Below are 16,384 nucleotides of genomic sequence, written 5' to 3' on the forward strand. Positions count from 1 at the left end.
GATCCCAGGGTCCTGGGATCGAGTCCCACATCGGGCTCCCTGCTGGGCAGGAAGCCTGCTTCTCTCTCGCCCACTCCCCCTGCTTGTGTTCCCTCTCTCGCTGTGTCTCTCTCTGTCAAATAAATAAATAAAATCTTAAAAAAAAAAAAAAGAAAGAAAGGAAAAAGGAGAGATTGATTTGAGTTTTGTTTTCATTGTGATGTCTAATTTTCCACTTTATTTGGACCTTTCTCAAAATGAGAGGCAGTGCCCAGCACATAGTAGGGAGGCGATAAACATTTGTTGAAAGGCAGTTAGTCCCACTTACCCAGCAGTGTGAGTCATCCCCCAGGCTTCCCCCCACTATTTTTCTCATCACTCTTCCTTTTACCCAGAGACTCCGTGCAAAGTGCTTTATATGGGTACCCTCCAAAACCCAGCATAGAACGCTCACCCTCAGTGGGGAAGATAGCCCCTCTCGCAGTGGGTACCTGGGAGCTGTAGTCCTGATTTTACATTTTTTCCTGGGATACCCCTCCTGGGGACTTCACAGCAGCCCTAGCTTGTTCTGATCTCCTTCCATCTTCTTCAAGCCACCTTACATTAATGAATATCAAGCTTCGGCATGAGGAGGTCGGGAACCAAGTTGTCCTGAGGGCTCGGGAAGGGCACGTTGATGATTAATATGCAGCCCCTATTTCTGGAGTGCAGACTAGCCATCACTTCTGCCTTTAAGGTGGATGACAGGAACTCGGGACTCACTGTCATCCCCACGTATAATCTCATTGCCTTGCCCCACGCTGGGACTCAGAACGGGGCTCTCACCCCAGTGCTTTGAGATAGGAAGTGGCCTTACTCCCCAGCGCCTACTTCCTGTTGCCCTGGGGAGGGGTGGGGCATGGTGTTCTGTCACCTCAGCCCTTTCCTCTGGTCCTTGCTGCCCTCCTCCCAGGCAATCTCTTAAAGCTTTTCTTCTCCCATTCCCTTAATCGCCCCCACCGGGCAGTCTGGTTTTCCCCAGCTCCCAGGGCTGTTGGGTGAGGAAAGTAAGGGAGCCTTCCTTGGGAGCTTTGCTCCACCCACCCCCTCAGGGAGGCAGCCTGGGAGGCTGGGACGCCTCTCAGCTGCCTTCTCGGTGAGCCAGCCTGCTGACAATGGAGGCCTGACTCCCAGTGGGTGTCCTGCTGTAATCCAGACTGAGCTGCAGCAGTTGGCCCAACCCTGTCCTGCCCAGTTGGGGCTGGCCCCTGACTTGGGGTACAGCTGCCTGGACAGGGAAGGTTGGGAACCCGCCCAGCTTGTTTCTCCTCCACGGAGACAGTTGTGTGCCTCAGTTCTACTGTCCTCTGACAGTGGCTACAGAGGAAGGGATGGTAACTCCCCCTGCGGGGGCCCCAAGTAGTCCCTTCATTCCACAAATGTTTACTGAGGGACTGGGGCTAAGTATACAATGGTGAACAGAGGAGGCAGAGGCCCTGCACTGGAGCCTACAACTTAGTGGGAAGGCAAATATTAAACAAATAATAATAGCTACCTCTGTTCTAATCAGGTGCCTGGAGCTATTCAAAGTGCTTTAAGTGATTTCGCCCATTTAATACTCACAACCCTGTGAGGTAGATACTATTATTCTTCTCAGTTTTCAGATAAACTATTGAAGCACAGAAAGATTAAGTGACTCGCCCAACATCACACAGCTGGTCAGTGAGTTGCCCAGAAATCCAAGCAGGCAGTCTGACATCAGAATTCACTCTTTAGACAACCACATTCTAGCTCTACTGCCTCTCGTAGCAGTAAACTGAATATATCATGACAAAATGTGATGAGTGCTATAAAATAAAAATACAGGGTGCCCTGCAAGAAAAATGGGGATATTTTTTCTCCTTCCTTCCACTTGCTCTTCTAGCCCACAACCGCACAAAACCTTTCTAATCGTTCCCACCTCATCATCCCTTTCGTTCCTGGCCTGAGAGACAACATTCTCTTATCGCCAGGGTTGGAGTGCAGGAAGGCAGAGTTCCACCTGCATCCTTGGCCCTGGCCTGGTCTCCCTGAACAAACCATGCCTGAAGGGTTTTATCTAATAATGGCCCTGATGCTTACACAAGTCTAGACTGTCCGCTTCCAGAGGGAAGGCTGTTGAGAGAACTGGCTCTGCACAGGCTGGGGGCGCCTCCCGCGTGTGCAGTCTGACAGCGGACTTTTTGACCTTGGCCCTCTCTCCACATCGTGTGAGCCGGGGGGCTAAGGACGACTAGAAAACTCGGTGGTCCAGACCCCAACACACTCCCAACACACACACATAGCACGCACATTCCGAGCCCTTGCAGGGTCCACCCTGGGACAAACCCACAGGTCGTGAGGCTTTCAGCTCCCTTCTGGTGGCCCGCGGCTGGGACCCCACCCCCGCCCCCTGCTACCCCGAGCGCGCGGCCCAGCCCGGGCGGCTCCCGGGGCGGGGCGGGGCCGACGGCAGAAGGCCCCTCCCCGGGGGCGGTCCGGGGGCCGGGCGGGGGGCCGGCGGGGCTGGGGGCGGGGCAGGCGGGCGGGCGCGGGGGTGTCCCTCCCTCCCTCGCTCTCCCCGGTAAAGTCTCGCGGTGCTGCCGGGCTCAGCCCCGTCTCCTCCTCTTGCTCCCTCGGCCGGGCGGCGGTGACTGTGCACCGACGTCGGCGCGGGCTGCACCGCCGCGTCCGCCCGCCCGCCAGCATGGCCACCACAGCCACCTGCACCCGCTTCACCGACGACTATCAGCTCTTCGAGGAGCTCGGCAAGTACGACCCGCCCGCCTCCCGCCGCGGCCCCCCACCCTGTCCCCGCCGCCCGGGCGCTATGCGGCTCCTCGCCCCGCCCCCCCGGCCCTGCACCGGCCGCTGCAGCGCCCCCTCGGCCCGCCCCACCCCCAGCCTTTCCCGCCCGCCGCCTCCGGGGCCCCCTCGCCCCCAGCTCCGTGCCCCGCAGCCCCCTCCGTGCCCTGCAGCAGCTGCCCGGGCTGCTGCACACCGCGCTGCCGCGGGGACTGCAGCCCCCGGACCACTCCTGGGCGCCCTCCAGCCCCGCCCCTCCCTCACCCTTCAGGCGCCCCCCATTCTGACCCCGCCTGCTCGCCGCGCCCCCTCCTCACCCTGCTCGGGAGCTCACTCAGCACTCTGTCCCATGTCCCACGCTCCTGGCACTCTGGACCCTCCCTGGCCCTGCAGCTCCAACCCCGCTGCGGTGCCCGAGTGTGGGGGGATGTTTGGTGCCCGGCCCCGCCCCCCGCTCGTGATGCTTTCAGGATCCCAGACCCGCTGCTGGGCAGTGCTGCAGCACCCCCTTGTCCCCTCCCCCTATCCCTGCAGTGGTCCCGGGAGCCGCGCGCCGCAGCCGCAGCATCCCCCTCCCCTCTGCACTGAGCTGGCCGCTGCAGCAGCCCCGGCCCCCCCACCCCCACCCGCGGCGCCGAGCCCGGCCACTGCAGCCCCCGCCCTGCCCGCCCCCCTAGACGTTTCCAGAGCTAGAGAGTGCGAGCTCCCATTTGGGGGGAAAGTAGTGGAAAAAATCATGGGGTAGGGGAGCTGTTGGTGTCTGAGACCTACAACTGGATCCTCTGTTTCCCTGCTGTCAGTTGAGCCAGGGATGCAGTGGGATGAAGCCGGTCGTGGGGGGTTTGAGCCTCACTTTCCTCACCTACCCCCGTGATTGAGGGAGATCTCCCTCTCGGAGTCATACCGTCTTCCTAATCTCTCCTTCCCCTGCCCTCAACTATTTCTGCTGAGAGAAGGGCAGGGTCTCTGTCCCTTCTCCTGGTTCTCTTGGCCGGACTGCGGGGCTGTCCGGGAGATGCAGCAGGTGTGTGTTTTAAGCATTGCCCACCAGCTCTTGATGTACAGCCTGAGGTTGGGGCTGTTTGTCCAGCAAAGTAGATGTGGGGGGTGGGATGGGGTGGTCCTCCACCCACATCCGTTCAGTGTCATGCAGTGGCCACATCCTTCTGCCCCAGGTTAGAAGGTGATGGTCACTACGCTGGTGTGTATGATTTTGACTAAAGGGCTGGTGACGGGAGCATCGCTGTTCTCAGACCTGAAGCATGTCTGTGTCACTGCTCTGCTCCGTGTCCCAGTTCTTTCCCCCTTCTCCCTCCAGGGGTGCTTTCTCTGTGGTCCGCAGGTGTGTGAAGAAAACCTCCACGCAAGAGTACGCAGCAAAAATCATCAACACCAAGAAGTTATCTGCCCGGGGTGAGTGTTCCCCCATCTTGGCCTCTCCCTAGGCTGCCTCCAAGGGCTATAGCTTCTGAAGATGCTCCAGGAATTGAGAGTTGTGTATTTTAGCCCCTGCAGAAGAATTGGAATTTCAGAGTTGGTTGACTTGGAAGCCAGGCAAGGAGTTGCATGGGGAACCAGAAGTGCTCAGGTAGAAAAGAATGAAAAAGATGTAAGACATGTAGGTAGCTACAGGGAGGAGTGGTACCTAAAGGCTCAAGGGAGTTTGGTTTTTAAGGGAGGCAGCGACATGGGGAGTGATGGGGGCATGGAACAGAGAGCTCTTAATTTGGAGTCTCTGTGTTGCGGGCAGTGGGCAGCTGCTCCAGGCCTGTCTTGGTCCCTGTGCCCCAGTGGTGACTTAGGATGGAAATGCAGTAAGTGAACAGCTCTGACAAATCCAGCCTCCCCCTGCCCACCAGGCGGCAGAACAGACTCCCAAGGGAAGGGAATCTGTAAACATCAGGGGAGGCTGCTGCTGGCGAGGGCTTCTCGGGAACAGATCCTGCCAGATGAACTTGATTGCTTTTTTGATCAAATTACAAAGTTGGTGGTGCAGCAGCAGATGCAGCCTGTCCTGGGTGGAGGGTGATGCCTCATGGTCTGGAAATCTCAGTGGCCTGGTCTGGGTGGGAGCAGCATTGCCTCCAGGTCCGAGGATTGTGAAGGCCCAGGCCTTGGAGCCTGATTTGTGAGATCCTCCCAAGTACCTGGGGCCAGGAGGGTGAGGCCCTGTCTTTGTCTTTCACACCTTGAACCTACACTCCCTGAACCTTGTATTGGGTGCTTGCCAAACTCACCTCATCTGATAGGTATAGACCCAGCAGTGTGTGCAGTGCTCTGTGAATAGGTCTGGTGAGTACAGAGGTATGGGGATGGGTCGTCATTGAGGGCTGTGGGGTGCAGCAGGGGACAAAGGTTTTTAGACCCAGAGAAAGGAGTTAGTATGGGGCAATAGGATGCCCACACATATATTAGGAGCCAGGACTGATGCCCTGGGGAAGGTGAGGGCTGTGGCTAATAGCGACCCAGGCGACGCCGGGGTGAGAGCTATAGTTGATGTCCCTAAGCATCAGAGAAGCTATTAAATTCCACGGAGATGACAGTGGGTTCCTGTCATGTGTCCAGTTGTTCTGGGACCTATTTAGCAAGGCTGTGTCTGCCTCCTGGCTGGGAGGGCTTCTCTTCATCCCCACAAACAGGGCTTGTCTTTCTGTCTCCCTCCCAGCCTCCATCTTTTGCGGTTCCTCTACGTTGGCTATAAAGTTGACTTATTTGTTTGTTTTCTTTCTCTCTGGGTACCTTGAGTCGGAGGCGACGGTTGCCATAGAGATATGTGGGCAGTCAGATGCCCTCCTCCCCTGGGGTAGGGGGATGACACAGTGGGCTGGGCTCTTTGGCAGACATCCTGTGGCCAAGGGTGCAGGGCTCAGGCAGGGACGGCAGCTCAAGAGTGGATACCTCCCTGTGCCCACACAGCAGAGCCCTGGTGCATCAGAAATGGGGCTGGTGTCTGGTGTCTCCAGTTAATGATGCAATGCTTCGTGTTCCTCATCTCACCAGTGTCCTCTGACCCAGGGGTGAGGGAGGGAGGGAGGGACACTGGGAGCCACACTCTGAGATGTGAGGATTGCTGTCGTGGTGACTTTGTGAAGCTGCCTGCCTTCGGCTGTCATTCTCTCCTCCTTCCCTACCCACCTGAACTTCCCTGACCTGTGTCATCATGTCCTATCCCCTTCCTCACCTCCTTTAAACCTTGCCTTGTCTTTTCCAACTGACATCTTTCTTTCCCTGCCCAAATTGGATGAGGTTTGATTTCTCTTTGATTTTTTTGTCCCTCAAGGAAAGGATTCTTGTGTAAGATCATATGCTTCAGACATCAACTCCCCCTCTTTCGAGATGGTTATGCCAAGACTGGGGCTCTGTTGTGTGGCTTGCATACCAGGTTAACTTAGGGACAGAGGCTTGGTCCTGGCTGACGGGCACAGATGCCAACAGAGGGGTCAGGAATCTGTCAGTGCCAGTATGGTTCGGAGGTGGGAGAGTGGGAGGGTGTTGTCTTGGAGATGGAGGGACCAAGCTGGGGGCTGTGCCGTAGGTGTGGGCACAGGGGATGTGAGCTCCTGGAGAGTTGGGCCAGGGTGCCCACTAGGCTGGTGCCCATGGGGTTAGGGAGTGAAGGCCCGTGGCTACCCTGCAGCCTCTCAGTTTACGCTGTATATTTTATAAAGGTGCAGCAGCTGGGGCTGGGTTTCACTCTTCGCTGTCTGTCTGTCTAGGGCTCCGCAGGTGTTGGATTTCTGTGTCCAGGAATGTGGTGGGCCCACCAGAGTCATCCATGAGGGTCTGAAGGGGCTTGCCTTGTTTGCTGAGTCTCTCTGCCTGTGTTCTTTCTTGTTTGTGATTTTCCGTGCTGCGAATCAAAAGGAAAGAAAAGAGTATCAAGCTGCTTCTCCCGGGCATCTGCAGTGAAGTGCTCAGGAGGCATGGGGAGAGATCACCTGGTCTTACGGGGGGATTGAATCTGGGTGGGAATCCTTTTGCTCTGTTGTTTCTTGTCATTGTGGCCTCAGAGGCCCACGTTCGTAGCTGTGTTACAAGGTAGGGAGTTCGTGTGGCTGTGCGTTGAGCACCGTCTTTGTCTGCAGGCCTGTCTACATAAAGTCACTGAAAGTCATATAACGTCACTCCCTCTGCTTGGAACAGTCATAGGTGTGGAGTTGGGGCTCTTAAGGGAGCCCGTGGTTCCAAGCTTAGCCTCCACTAGGCTGAAGGAGGCATTTAAAATAGGCTTGGATGCAGGAGCTAGTGGGCCAGGTGATGGCAATGATAAGTCGTTATTTTAAGATTTAAGAGCACCCCCCCAAGGAGCCTGAGCCCTTATGTCTTTTTTTATTTTTAAATCTTCAGATTCCCTTCTTATCTTTATTCATATGCATATAGATTTTCACCTCGTGGAGCATAACATTTTATATCCTGCTCTCTTGCTTACATCCAAAGCGTTTCCCCATATTGCTATAGTTGAAGGGCAAATGGTCCTTTATTCTTCCGTAGTTTAGGATTTATCCTTGGAACAGTTGGCCTCATAAGGAATCTCTGTATTTGGCCCATTTATCTGGATTACAGTTGCTTTTACTACATGGACACTTGGCCTTACTAAGAGATGCTACCAGAAACAATATTTTGAAATCTGTTACAGCACTTGCTATTTATTTATTAATCTGTGTACCCCATGTGAAGAAGTTTCTATTGAGGCTAAATGTAAGCAAAAGCTTTCCTCTTCCTGAGGACCTGGGAGGTAAAGGGTAGGGACCGTATCTATTTCTTTACCTCTGTGTGGGCAGGGCCCAGCAAAGTGCCTGACACGTACCTAGCCTATACATGTCGAACGAATGGATTCAGAGGACTACATAACCAGTCATGGTTGCTTCCTGGCTTTGGCTCTCAGGAAACTCAGAGCCGAGTTGTAGGAACCCTCATACCCTGGTGCTGGCTTGGGTTCCCCCTTTCTGATCCATGGAGCCAGGCTGCAGGCCTGACACGGCTGTTGGAGAGGACACATGAGGTTAAAGACCTGTTCTTGGGGCATATATAGCAGGTGGGAGATGTAGGAACACAGTGTAGCTTATGATTCTTTCTTCCCTTATAGGGCAATGTTGGGACTTCCTCTCAGCAGCGATTTTCAATTTTAGTGTGCATAAGGATCACCTGAGTATGGTTAAAAAACACAGATTCCTGGGCTTTATCCACAGGAGGTCTGGCATTGGGCCCCAGAATCTATACTTTAAACAAGTATAGTGAATTTATGGGCCCTAGTGGATTTCACGCAGGTGGTCCCCCAGCCACGGTTTAAGAAACGCCATCTAAAATCAGCAAACGCACCAGCGGTAGCTCTTGTTATGTTCTCTGAGATTTCCCAGACAAACCTTGGCCCAGCCTTCTCCAGGTGGCATCTCTGCTGGTATGTGGCCATCTGTACCCATGGGCTTTTCTGTGATTAGGGGCCTCCTCTGACCCCCCCAGACTGGGGTGTCGGCCTGTGTCTAAGGCTGTGGCGGAGCTGAGTGCCTGAGGTTGTGGCATGTTGGCCACCAGAAGGGCAAAGGCTGTCCCTTTCTGGGTCCAGCTGGCCCTGGGGACTGAAATCAGATCCCCCTGGGTGGTGCCAGCTGTAAGTCCCCACCCCCTTAGTGTTGGCCTGAGTGGCCCCCATGACATTCGTGTACCCTGTGGTATCTCCAAGTAAGACTTTCCTGTTAAGGATCGGGTGAAGCGGGGCGGGGGGCAGGGAGGGGAGGGTGAAGCAGCAGTGCAGGGCTGGGGCTGGGGGTGCGGGGGGGTGTGTGGGGGGGAGGAAGAGCGATCTATGCGGCGCTGGAACGCCGGGACTCTGCTACTTGAGGAAGCATTTAAGGAGGTCGTATACAAAACCGTGCTTTCCTCCTGAGGATAACAGGCCAGTCAGTTTCTGTTGACAGAGAAATGGGCATCCTGTATATAAATGACTGAGCTTCCACTGACTTGTTCCCCTAAGTGGATGAGAAAGCAGCCTGGAGGTCCCTTCTCTGTGCCAAAGGCTTATGCTGGGCCTGTCTTGTCATACAGTCACGCTGTGAGCTATGTGACTTAGTTCGTACAACACTGGCCCGTCACCCTGCCATCCCACCCACCTTCCCAATTGACTTTGGGTTCTGGCCTCATGGGGTGGGGATGGAGTTTGGAAGGTGGCCCCATCCTTGCTCTCTCCCTGCTGCTTGCCCTGGTCTCTTGTCAGAAGCTGTGCTCCAAGCTTCAGGGCTATGCTGAAACCTAGAGGTGAGTGGCTGACCCCATTCTCTGCTGAGGCTAGAGACAGGCAAGGGGAGGAGTGGGTATGACAGGCTCCTGCCCCCAGCTCTGTGCTTGCTCTCTGGACAGCCTTGGCAGGCCGACAGGGGCCTGATCCCATGGGTGCCAAAAGGGTGATGACAGGAAGGGATGGGCACTTTGCACCTCTTGAGTGCCTCTTGGCAGAGGCCTTTTGTTATCTGCCCGTGGCCAGAAAGATCTGCCCCAGGGCCAGTGGGGAAACCAAGGCACAAAAGGTTGGTTGGTTTATTTTTGAGCTGTAGGTATGCCAGTGATTTTGCCAGTGCTCAGACCCCAGCATCCTCAAGCAGTATGGTCTTCACCTACCCTGTGGCTCCTCCCTTGAAAACACACATTCTGAGCATTTTGTTCCTGTGATACGTGCTGATATCCACACCTCCATCTAGGCCCAGAGCTCTAAGCCTGGTGGAGCAAATCCCTCTGTTTTGCTGGCCGAGGCCTCGCTCTCATCTGTACCACCTCTCTGGGTACAGACCCCTCTGTGGTGGGGATATTTCCAGCCACCCCCCCACCCAGCACCGTCTCTACTTCCTGGGTCCTATCAGCAGCAGCTTCCCATCTGCTCCCCTCTTTTCTCCTCTCTCTCTTTCCCCTCCCCCCAGCTTGCTGCTGCCCTGGGAGGAGCTATTTTTAGGGGCTGCTTCCTGGGATGTTTTACTTGGGGCTGGTTACCATGAAGGAAATGTCACCAAAACAGTGGGCAAAGGCTGTAGGCACCCAGATCCCTGCCGGGGGCATGGAGAACTCAGCGGCTGACCCGGTTCTGGCCCGGAGAGAATCCAGAGTGTCCAGAGGCTGAGCCCTGCCTTCTTGGAACTTGCAAGTGACCCCATGGGGATTTTCTCCATCTAAGCTGGTTTGGGAGACTTTGGTTATGGGGCACTTGTTAGTGCCTCTCTCCTCTCCCTCCTTAGTTAAAGCTTCTCTTAGGACACAGAGGCCACAGTGGGGCTTGGGTCTTTGTGTCATCTGGTGAGAGCTGCTTGAGTGAGGACTGAAGAGAAAAGGAGGGTGCCAGATTCGGACAGAGCCTGGGGGGTTGACGTGAGCACGTTTCGGGCCCCATCCCACTGTACTCACAGCACGCGGCTGGTCCCGGGTGTGTGAGTGTGAAGGAATTCCAAGCCGTGACCCCTGCGCAGGCATGGTGGATGGACTTTGCTCTTAATTGGAGATTCTTTGCACCTTTGGAGTGAGATTCAAAGAGGAAGGGATGTGGCATCGCAGTGTCAGGATGAGGTCAATGGGATTGTGGCCTGGGATTCCCACTGGTCAGTGCTCAAGCCCAGGGGCTGTTTATAAGCAGCTGGAAATGTGGATTATGACACCAAATCCCTATGGTGCCCTTGTTCTTTCTCAGAGTGAGGCCCCGGGGGCCAGACGGAGGCCTCTGCCGCTTGGGAAGGACGAGGAGTGCACTCAGGAGGGCAGCAAGAGGAGACGGTCCACTTGGAGCATCTGAAATTGGGCTGTAGGAAGCTGTAGGAATCTTCTCGTCATTCATGTCAGGACCACAGGCACCTTGAAATACCCTTTGGAAAGTCCAAGGTGTCATTGGGATTGGAACGTGGGGAGGGTCCTCATAGGCGGAGTAGGGCCGTGTGTGTTCTTTCCCATCACAGAGGGTGGTGTATTCAGGTGGCAGTAGAATCTTATGTAAAGCTAGTACTGGCATTTGTGGTTTTAGGGAAATGTCACTAAGTCAGTCATGTCCCTACAAGGCCATGGAGGATCAGTGGCCAGCCTTCCCTGGCCCCTGGTCCTGTGGGGGGGAAGGCAAGTGCATTTGGAGTAGGCTTCTCGTTTGGTTTGAGGGGAGAGGTGGTTCTAGAACCCTGCCTCCCCTTTGCTACATGCTGTCTCCTCATTGCTTCCTCTTTTCTGCCTCCCTTGGCACTGACTACCTGGTCACTCCTTGCCGCTCTTCCTGTGATGGGTACTTGGCCTGGACCAAGGCTCGAAGTGCTTGGGCCAAAGGCAGGAGAGGCAAGGCCTCCACGGATGCTTGTTTCTCGGGCCTGGCTCTACACTGGGTGGGCTGTCAGGGAAGGCCCGAGCAGGTCCCTGATAACGGCCACTTCTGCTTTCTGCTCCTGTTGCTACCTCTGCTGCTGTGGGGGAAAACCTTGCAGAGAGATGTGGTCAGAGCTGGGCTGAAGGTCGGCCGGGGCGGGTCTGTCCATGGCAGCAGCACACAGGCAGGCAGGAAGTGGCCCGGTGCAGAAGCGGGAAGTGGCTGTTGTCAAACAGGAAGGGGGGGCTGGGCCACGTGAGGGGGCGGGAAATAGCCCAGTTGAAAGGTGGGTGGGAAGAGGGTCAGCCTCTGAAGGCCTCGGAACAGCGAGCACAGGGGTCCATGGAAGGAGGGGTGTCTCGAGGGAGAAGGCCATCTTTGGGACAAAAGCACCAGCTGGTGTGTTACCACCTCCGGATGCCCAGGCTGCTCCTGTGGACTGAGTCAGTTCAGTGGCTTCACCCCTTTTGGGGTTGTGATGCTGTGCTTCAGCCGGGACAGCCCTTGCCGTTGGGCAAGATACTCCACAAACCATATTTGTTCCTGAAATGCCACTGCTGCTGCTGGCATGGAGCCCTCTGCTTTTTTGCCCAGACAGGGCCCGGTCCCGGAGGGGACTCCAGGACGGGAGGTGTGTGGGGGACGGGGGCAGGAGACAACAGCAGGGAGCCTGGGGCGCTGGCCCACGGTGCACGGTGTAAGGACGCAGGGAGAGTATGGTAGGCAGAAACCCCATGGCTCATTGAGCAGAGCTTCTGGATGGCAGGACGCCACCGCCTCCAAGGATGAGGCCGAGGAAGAGGGGGGATCCCGTAGGCAGTGGCGCGGCTAGGCTGTCCTCTCTCTGAGAAGCCCCTGTTGCTCTCCTTTCCCCAGGGCGGGCCCCACCCAAAGCAGCAGCTTTGGTACTTCCAGCCCAGAGGGGATACGTCCCCCTCAGGAGGGCTGTGGCCAAGTCAGAGGGCTCTGCTGGTGTGCTGTGGACTCTGGCTGGACTCTGGGTCCGACTCGCTCAATGTCTTTGGATCAGGTTCTCCCCGTGTGCCAGGCACTGTACTGAGCATTTACCCAGTTACCGCATTTAATCTGCAGAGAGCCCTGCCTCCGTTTTCCAAGTGAGGAAACTTTTCCCCGGGATATGTGCCTGGCTCCTTTTGTCACCTCCTTCGGGTCCCAATCAAACGTCACTTCCTTGCTGAGGCTCTTCCATGACCGTCCTATTTAAATGTGTACTGTGCCTTTTCCCTGCTTTATTTTCCCACATTTTGCACTTGCCATGACATTTCCTGTGCCATCCCCTTCTTCTTGTCTGTCCCTCCCCCCCTCCCAGCCCAACTAGAATATCACCTCCACGAAGGCAGGGATTTTTGTCTTGTTTTGTTCACTGCTGTAGCCGTAGCGTTCAGAACAGTGTTTTTGAATGAATGAATGAGGCGCAGATGGATTTAAAACTCACCTGCCATAGCCGTGCTCGGACTCAACCCAGGGCTGTCTGACTCCAAAACTGTTGTGTTCATGGATGGAGTACACGCTAAGGATCAGCACAAAGACTAAGGAGCAGCCTGGGATTCAGAGAAGACATGGGGACTTGGCTCCTTGGAGACAGGGTTGAATTAAGTGGCTAACAAGGACCCTCTGGACGCTGGGCAGCTCCTTCGAGGAGCTGGAAGTCTGAATCTGTGTCTCTCCTCTCCCTGTTCTGAGTCACTGGTGAAGCCAGAGCACCCTTATTTTTAGTGCTGCTACTCTTGTGGGACTGTAACCATTAGCCAGTAAGAGACTTAAGGGAGGAGATAAACATTAATCTTCCAGGCCTTCCCCTCAGCAGCCACCTCCACATTGCAAGATGCTGTTCTCCTGCACCTGCCTGGGCAGCCAAGCCCAAGGGTTGTGGGTCAGAGGGTGGCGAGGTGAGTGGTCAGAGGGCGGAATCTTTGGGGCTGGCTAGCTTGGTACTTCCAGCCCAGTTCCAGGAGCTGGGAGGAAGGCGGGGTAGCCCTGGCATCTTCCCGGCCAGATCTGGAAGAAGCAAGCCCCCCTGCCACTGAGCAGGGCTAGCACTACTTCCTCAACTACCTCCAGGGTCTGCAGGTCCCTGGGACCGACCTGTGGGGTCACCTGTGGTTCTCTGGCTGCATCCTGGTCAGTGCTAACGCCAAACTGAGGATGGAAAGAAGGACCTGACCCAGATCTTTGGGCAGCTGGGATGGATTAGCTGGGCAGCAGGAACTAATCTCTGTCTGTCCCCACCTCCTTCTTGCACAAAGCAGAGCTGTTGCTAAAGGGAAAGTTTAGGACAAAACGGGGGGTGATTGGTGAAACAACAAATGTGAATCGTTTTAGTCTATAATCCCTGTGTTATCTCAGACTACATCATTTTGGCAGGCCTGGGTTGGAATCCCAGTTCTTTCCCTTTCCTGCTGCAGGATCTCGGGCGAGTTATTTAACTTCTCTGGGCTTCAGTTTCATTGTCTGTGAAGAGGTGACTGTGATAGCACCTCCCTGGTAGGACGGTTGTGGGGGCCATAGGGAGCTCTACAGAGGGTCTTTGCTGTTGAGCTAGAGGTGGGGTGGACAGAAGCCCCTACCAAGGGAGGCAGGAATTGCTTGGCAGGTGTGGATGTGAAGGCACCTGCCCAGACCTGGAGAAATGCCTCCCAAAGCCCGGAGTCTTTACTAGCTGTCCTCACTTTATCCTGTCATCACTGCATAATGATGGAGAAAGGGCTCTAGGCTCAGACTGCCTGCATCCACTGCCTGGGACCTTGGGTGGGTTACTTCAACTTTTCAAGCCTCAGTTTCCTCATTTGTCATGTAGTGTTCATGACAAATGAAGTTCAAATGAACTGGAGTTCAAATGGCAAGGAGTTCATTAGATCCTTTACTTCACAGGGTCTCGGTGAGGGTGAAGGAAGATAACCCACGCCTCTGCCTGGCATATAGTGACTCCTCAGTAAATAATGGTTGTTACTACCATTGGTGTTATTGATAAACCAATACGAAGCCCCATCAAGGCAGGAACTCTAGGATAGGAAGCATCACTCAGAGAGGTCCCACCCTTTGAAGAGCTTGGGACCAAAAGATACTGGACATAATCTACGATGTGAAAATTCTAAGAAGTGCAGCAGAAGATGGGGGGATGCTCAGAGAGAGGAGAAGTCACATCTGCCAGGAAGAACAGGGAAGACTTTGTGAAGGAGGGGACTGTTGCAGCAGGTAGAGGGGGGAGGGCTGCTAGGCTGCCTTGCTTTGAGTGGTAGCATCCTCTCTTTCTACTTCCTGGAGCTCTGCCTTCCTGTGGAAGGAACCGACCAATGCAGCTTGCTTGTACCTGGGGACTCCTGGATTTGGGTCCTTTCACCAAAACGGAGTAACCCCAGTGCCTGAGTGCCAAGAGGTGAGCGCTCACAGCAGGGTGTGGCCAGGAGGATCCTGGGGAGAAGCAAAATTACTGCAAAGTGGACATCATAATAGTGCCAGCCTCATAGAGTGGTTATGAGAATAAATTAAAAGATGTTTGTACCTGGTGTCGAAGTAAGCTCTCGAGAAATGTTAGCTCTGCTTATCATTTTGTCAGATCATTATCATCTTCATCATCATCTTGGTTGTCAGCATCACTATGTTTCAGGGATACTGTGAAGACTAAATCAGAGAATATTTGCAAAATTCCTAGCACAGTACCTGGTCCTATAGTGGGTGTTCAATAAAACTTAGTTATCTCTATCAAGGAAGAGATTCTGGACGCCCTGGCCCAGTGAAATCCCTGCTGTAGTGAAAAGGGTACCAGAGTTGTAGTCGAAGACCTGGATTCAAGTCCTGACTCTGCCTCCCTAACTTGAGGGACTTTCCTAGGGCATTTCCTCATTTGAAAAAAGTCGTAATACCTGTCTCTAGGATTGCCGTGACTTGCTGCATTAATTCAGCAAATTAGTAAAAAGTGCATAGTTGGTGCCTAATAATTGAAGGACTATGAATAGCCAGGTGGCCACAAATAGAACGGATGGCTGATGGTTTTTGTTTTCTCTCTTCTGCTTTTAGATCACCAGAAACTAGAACGTGAGGCCCGGATATGCCGACTTTTGAAACATCCAAACATTGGTAAGCACCTTCGCTCGGGGTAATTCTTGGGCATCTGGTAGAAGGTAGGGAGAACAGAGATCCACTGCTTTTGTGTCTGAAACCAGTTCTGTCCCTGGATCTTTGCCTGGTGTAATTTTTTTTTTTTTTTTTGTCCAAGTGGGATAGCAGGTGTGTCTTGCTCAGAACGCTGGGGCCTTCTGCTCTAGAGACCTGCGGGTCTCCATCCCCACATTGCCATTTCAGGGCCAGGATAGGAGGTCCTAGAACAGGTTTCAGACTCCCTTTCTTCCCCTTCTCCTTCCGTCTTTGGGCTGAGGTCCAGGGCCTGCAGCGTGTGAGGCTCCGGGCTAGTAGCCTGCCAGCATCCCTCACCAGGGGCCTTCCATAGCCGTCATAAAAGGGTCCGGATTTTGTTTCTGGACTTGAAAGAGTTTTGTTCCTGTTACGGTGTCGTGCGCACTCTGGGGGTTTCCATGGTGCTCCTGTTTGTATTCCCCAGAGCCAGGAAAGCAAGCTGCCCACCCACCTGGCTTCTCTGGAGAAGGGAAGGCAGGAGCCACTCTCATGGGGAAGGAGAAAAAATTAAGAGGATTTCTCCCTGCTCCCACCCTGACTTGAGGGACAAGAGCACATTGTTGGTTGTCCTAAAGCCTGAGGAGGTTTGCCTGCCACAACCCACTCCAGCTCAGTTTTACATTGTTCAGCTGAAATAGTCTTTGCCAGAAGCGTTGGCCCTGATTTGGTGCTTCTCGCAGAGGGGATAGAAACGGGGCTGGCTGCAGTGTCTGAGCAGAAACCCCAGTCTTGACTTGAGGCAGAGCAGGGAGCATCTCCTAGGTTTTTCCCTGAAAGCCCTGAGTCATCACAAAGAAAAACACGTGTTCCTTGCTCCTCAGGCATGGCCTAAATATCGGGGCTCCCACAGTGCCCCGGAGGCGGCCTGCTCTGCTCTGTTGGCGGCCGGGGCTGGGAGGTGACTTGCTGAAGCCTGATGCTTCCTCTGGAGCTACCCAGCCTCTGGTCTGCCAGACCTTCGGCTGGAAAGCTTAACGTGAGCTCTTAACGTGGGAGAGCTGAGGTCGTACTCCAGCCCAAGGGGAGAGGAGTAGCTCTGAGCTAACCAGAACTCCAACCATGCAGGGTTTTACAGATCGCAATCAGCAGCTTGGATTACACCCGGAGCGGATTGACATAGCCAATGCT

The 16,384-nt window shown here is 54.6% G+C and overlaps 2 protein-coding genes across 26 annotated transcripts in view; one reads left to right on the forward strand and one right to left on the reverse strand.

The window, feature by feature from the left end:
• Positions 1 to 537: 537 nt before the first annotated feature.
• POFUT4 (protein O-fucosyltransferase 4) overlaps positions 538 to 16,384 on the reverse strand; it is an 88,641-nt gene continuing 72,794 nt past the window's right edge. The window contains exon 3 of the mRNA XM_081823093.1: positions 538 to 562. Within this exon, the coding sequence (XP_081679219.1) occupies positions 538 to 562 (25 nt within the window). The remainder of the gene's footprint in view (positions 563 to 16,384) is intronic.
• Positions 2,562 to 16,384, forward strand: part of CAMK2G (calcium/calmodulin dependent protein kinase II gamma) — a 54,592-nt gene continuing 40,769 nt past the window's right edge. For 7 of the 25 annotated variants that reach the window (XM_081822924.1, XM_081822921.1, XM_081822919.1 and 4 more), the window contains exons 1-3: positions 2,564 to 2,748; positions 4,100 to 4,194; positions 15,140 to 15,199. In XM_081822924.1, coding sequence (XP_081679050.1) covers positions 2,684 to 2,748; positions 4,100 to 4,194; positions 15,140 to 15,199 — 220 coding nt within the window. In that variant the 5' untranslated portion in view covers positions 2,564 to 2,683. Of the gene's footprint in view, positions 2,749 to 4,099; positions 4,195 to 15,139; positions 15,200 to 16,384 lie in introns of all 25 variants that reach the window. The other 18 variants (XM_081822930.1, XM_081822927.1, XM_081822929.1 and 15 more) reach the window with 11 other exon arrangements.

The sequence above is a fragment of the Leptonychotes weddellii genome, chromosome 6, assembly GCF_054177405.1.
Source record: "Leptonychotes weddellii isolate Sample4059 chromosome 6, ASM5417740v2, whole genome shotgun sequence".
Lineage (NCBI taxonomy): Eukaryota > Metazoa > Chordata > Mammalia > Carnivora > Phocidae > Leptonychotes > Leptonychotes weddellii.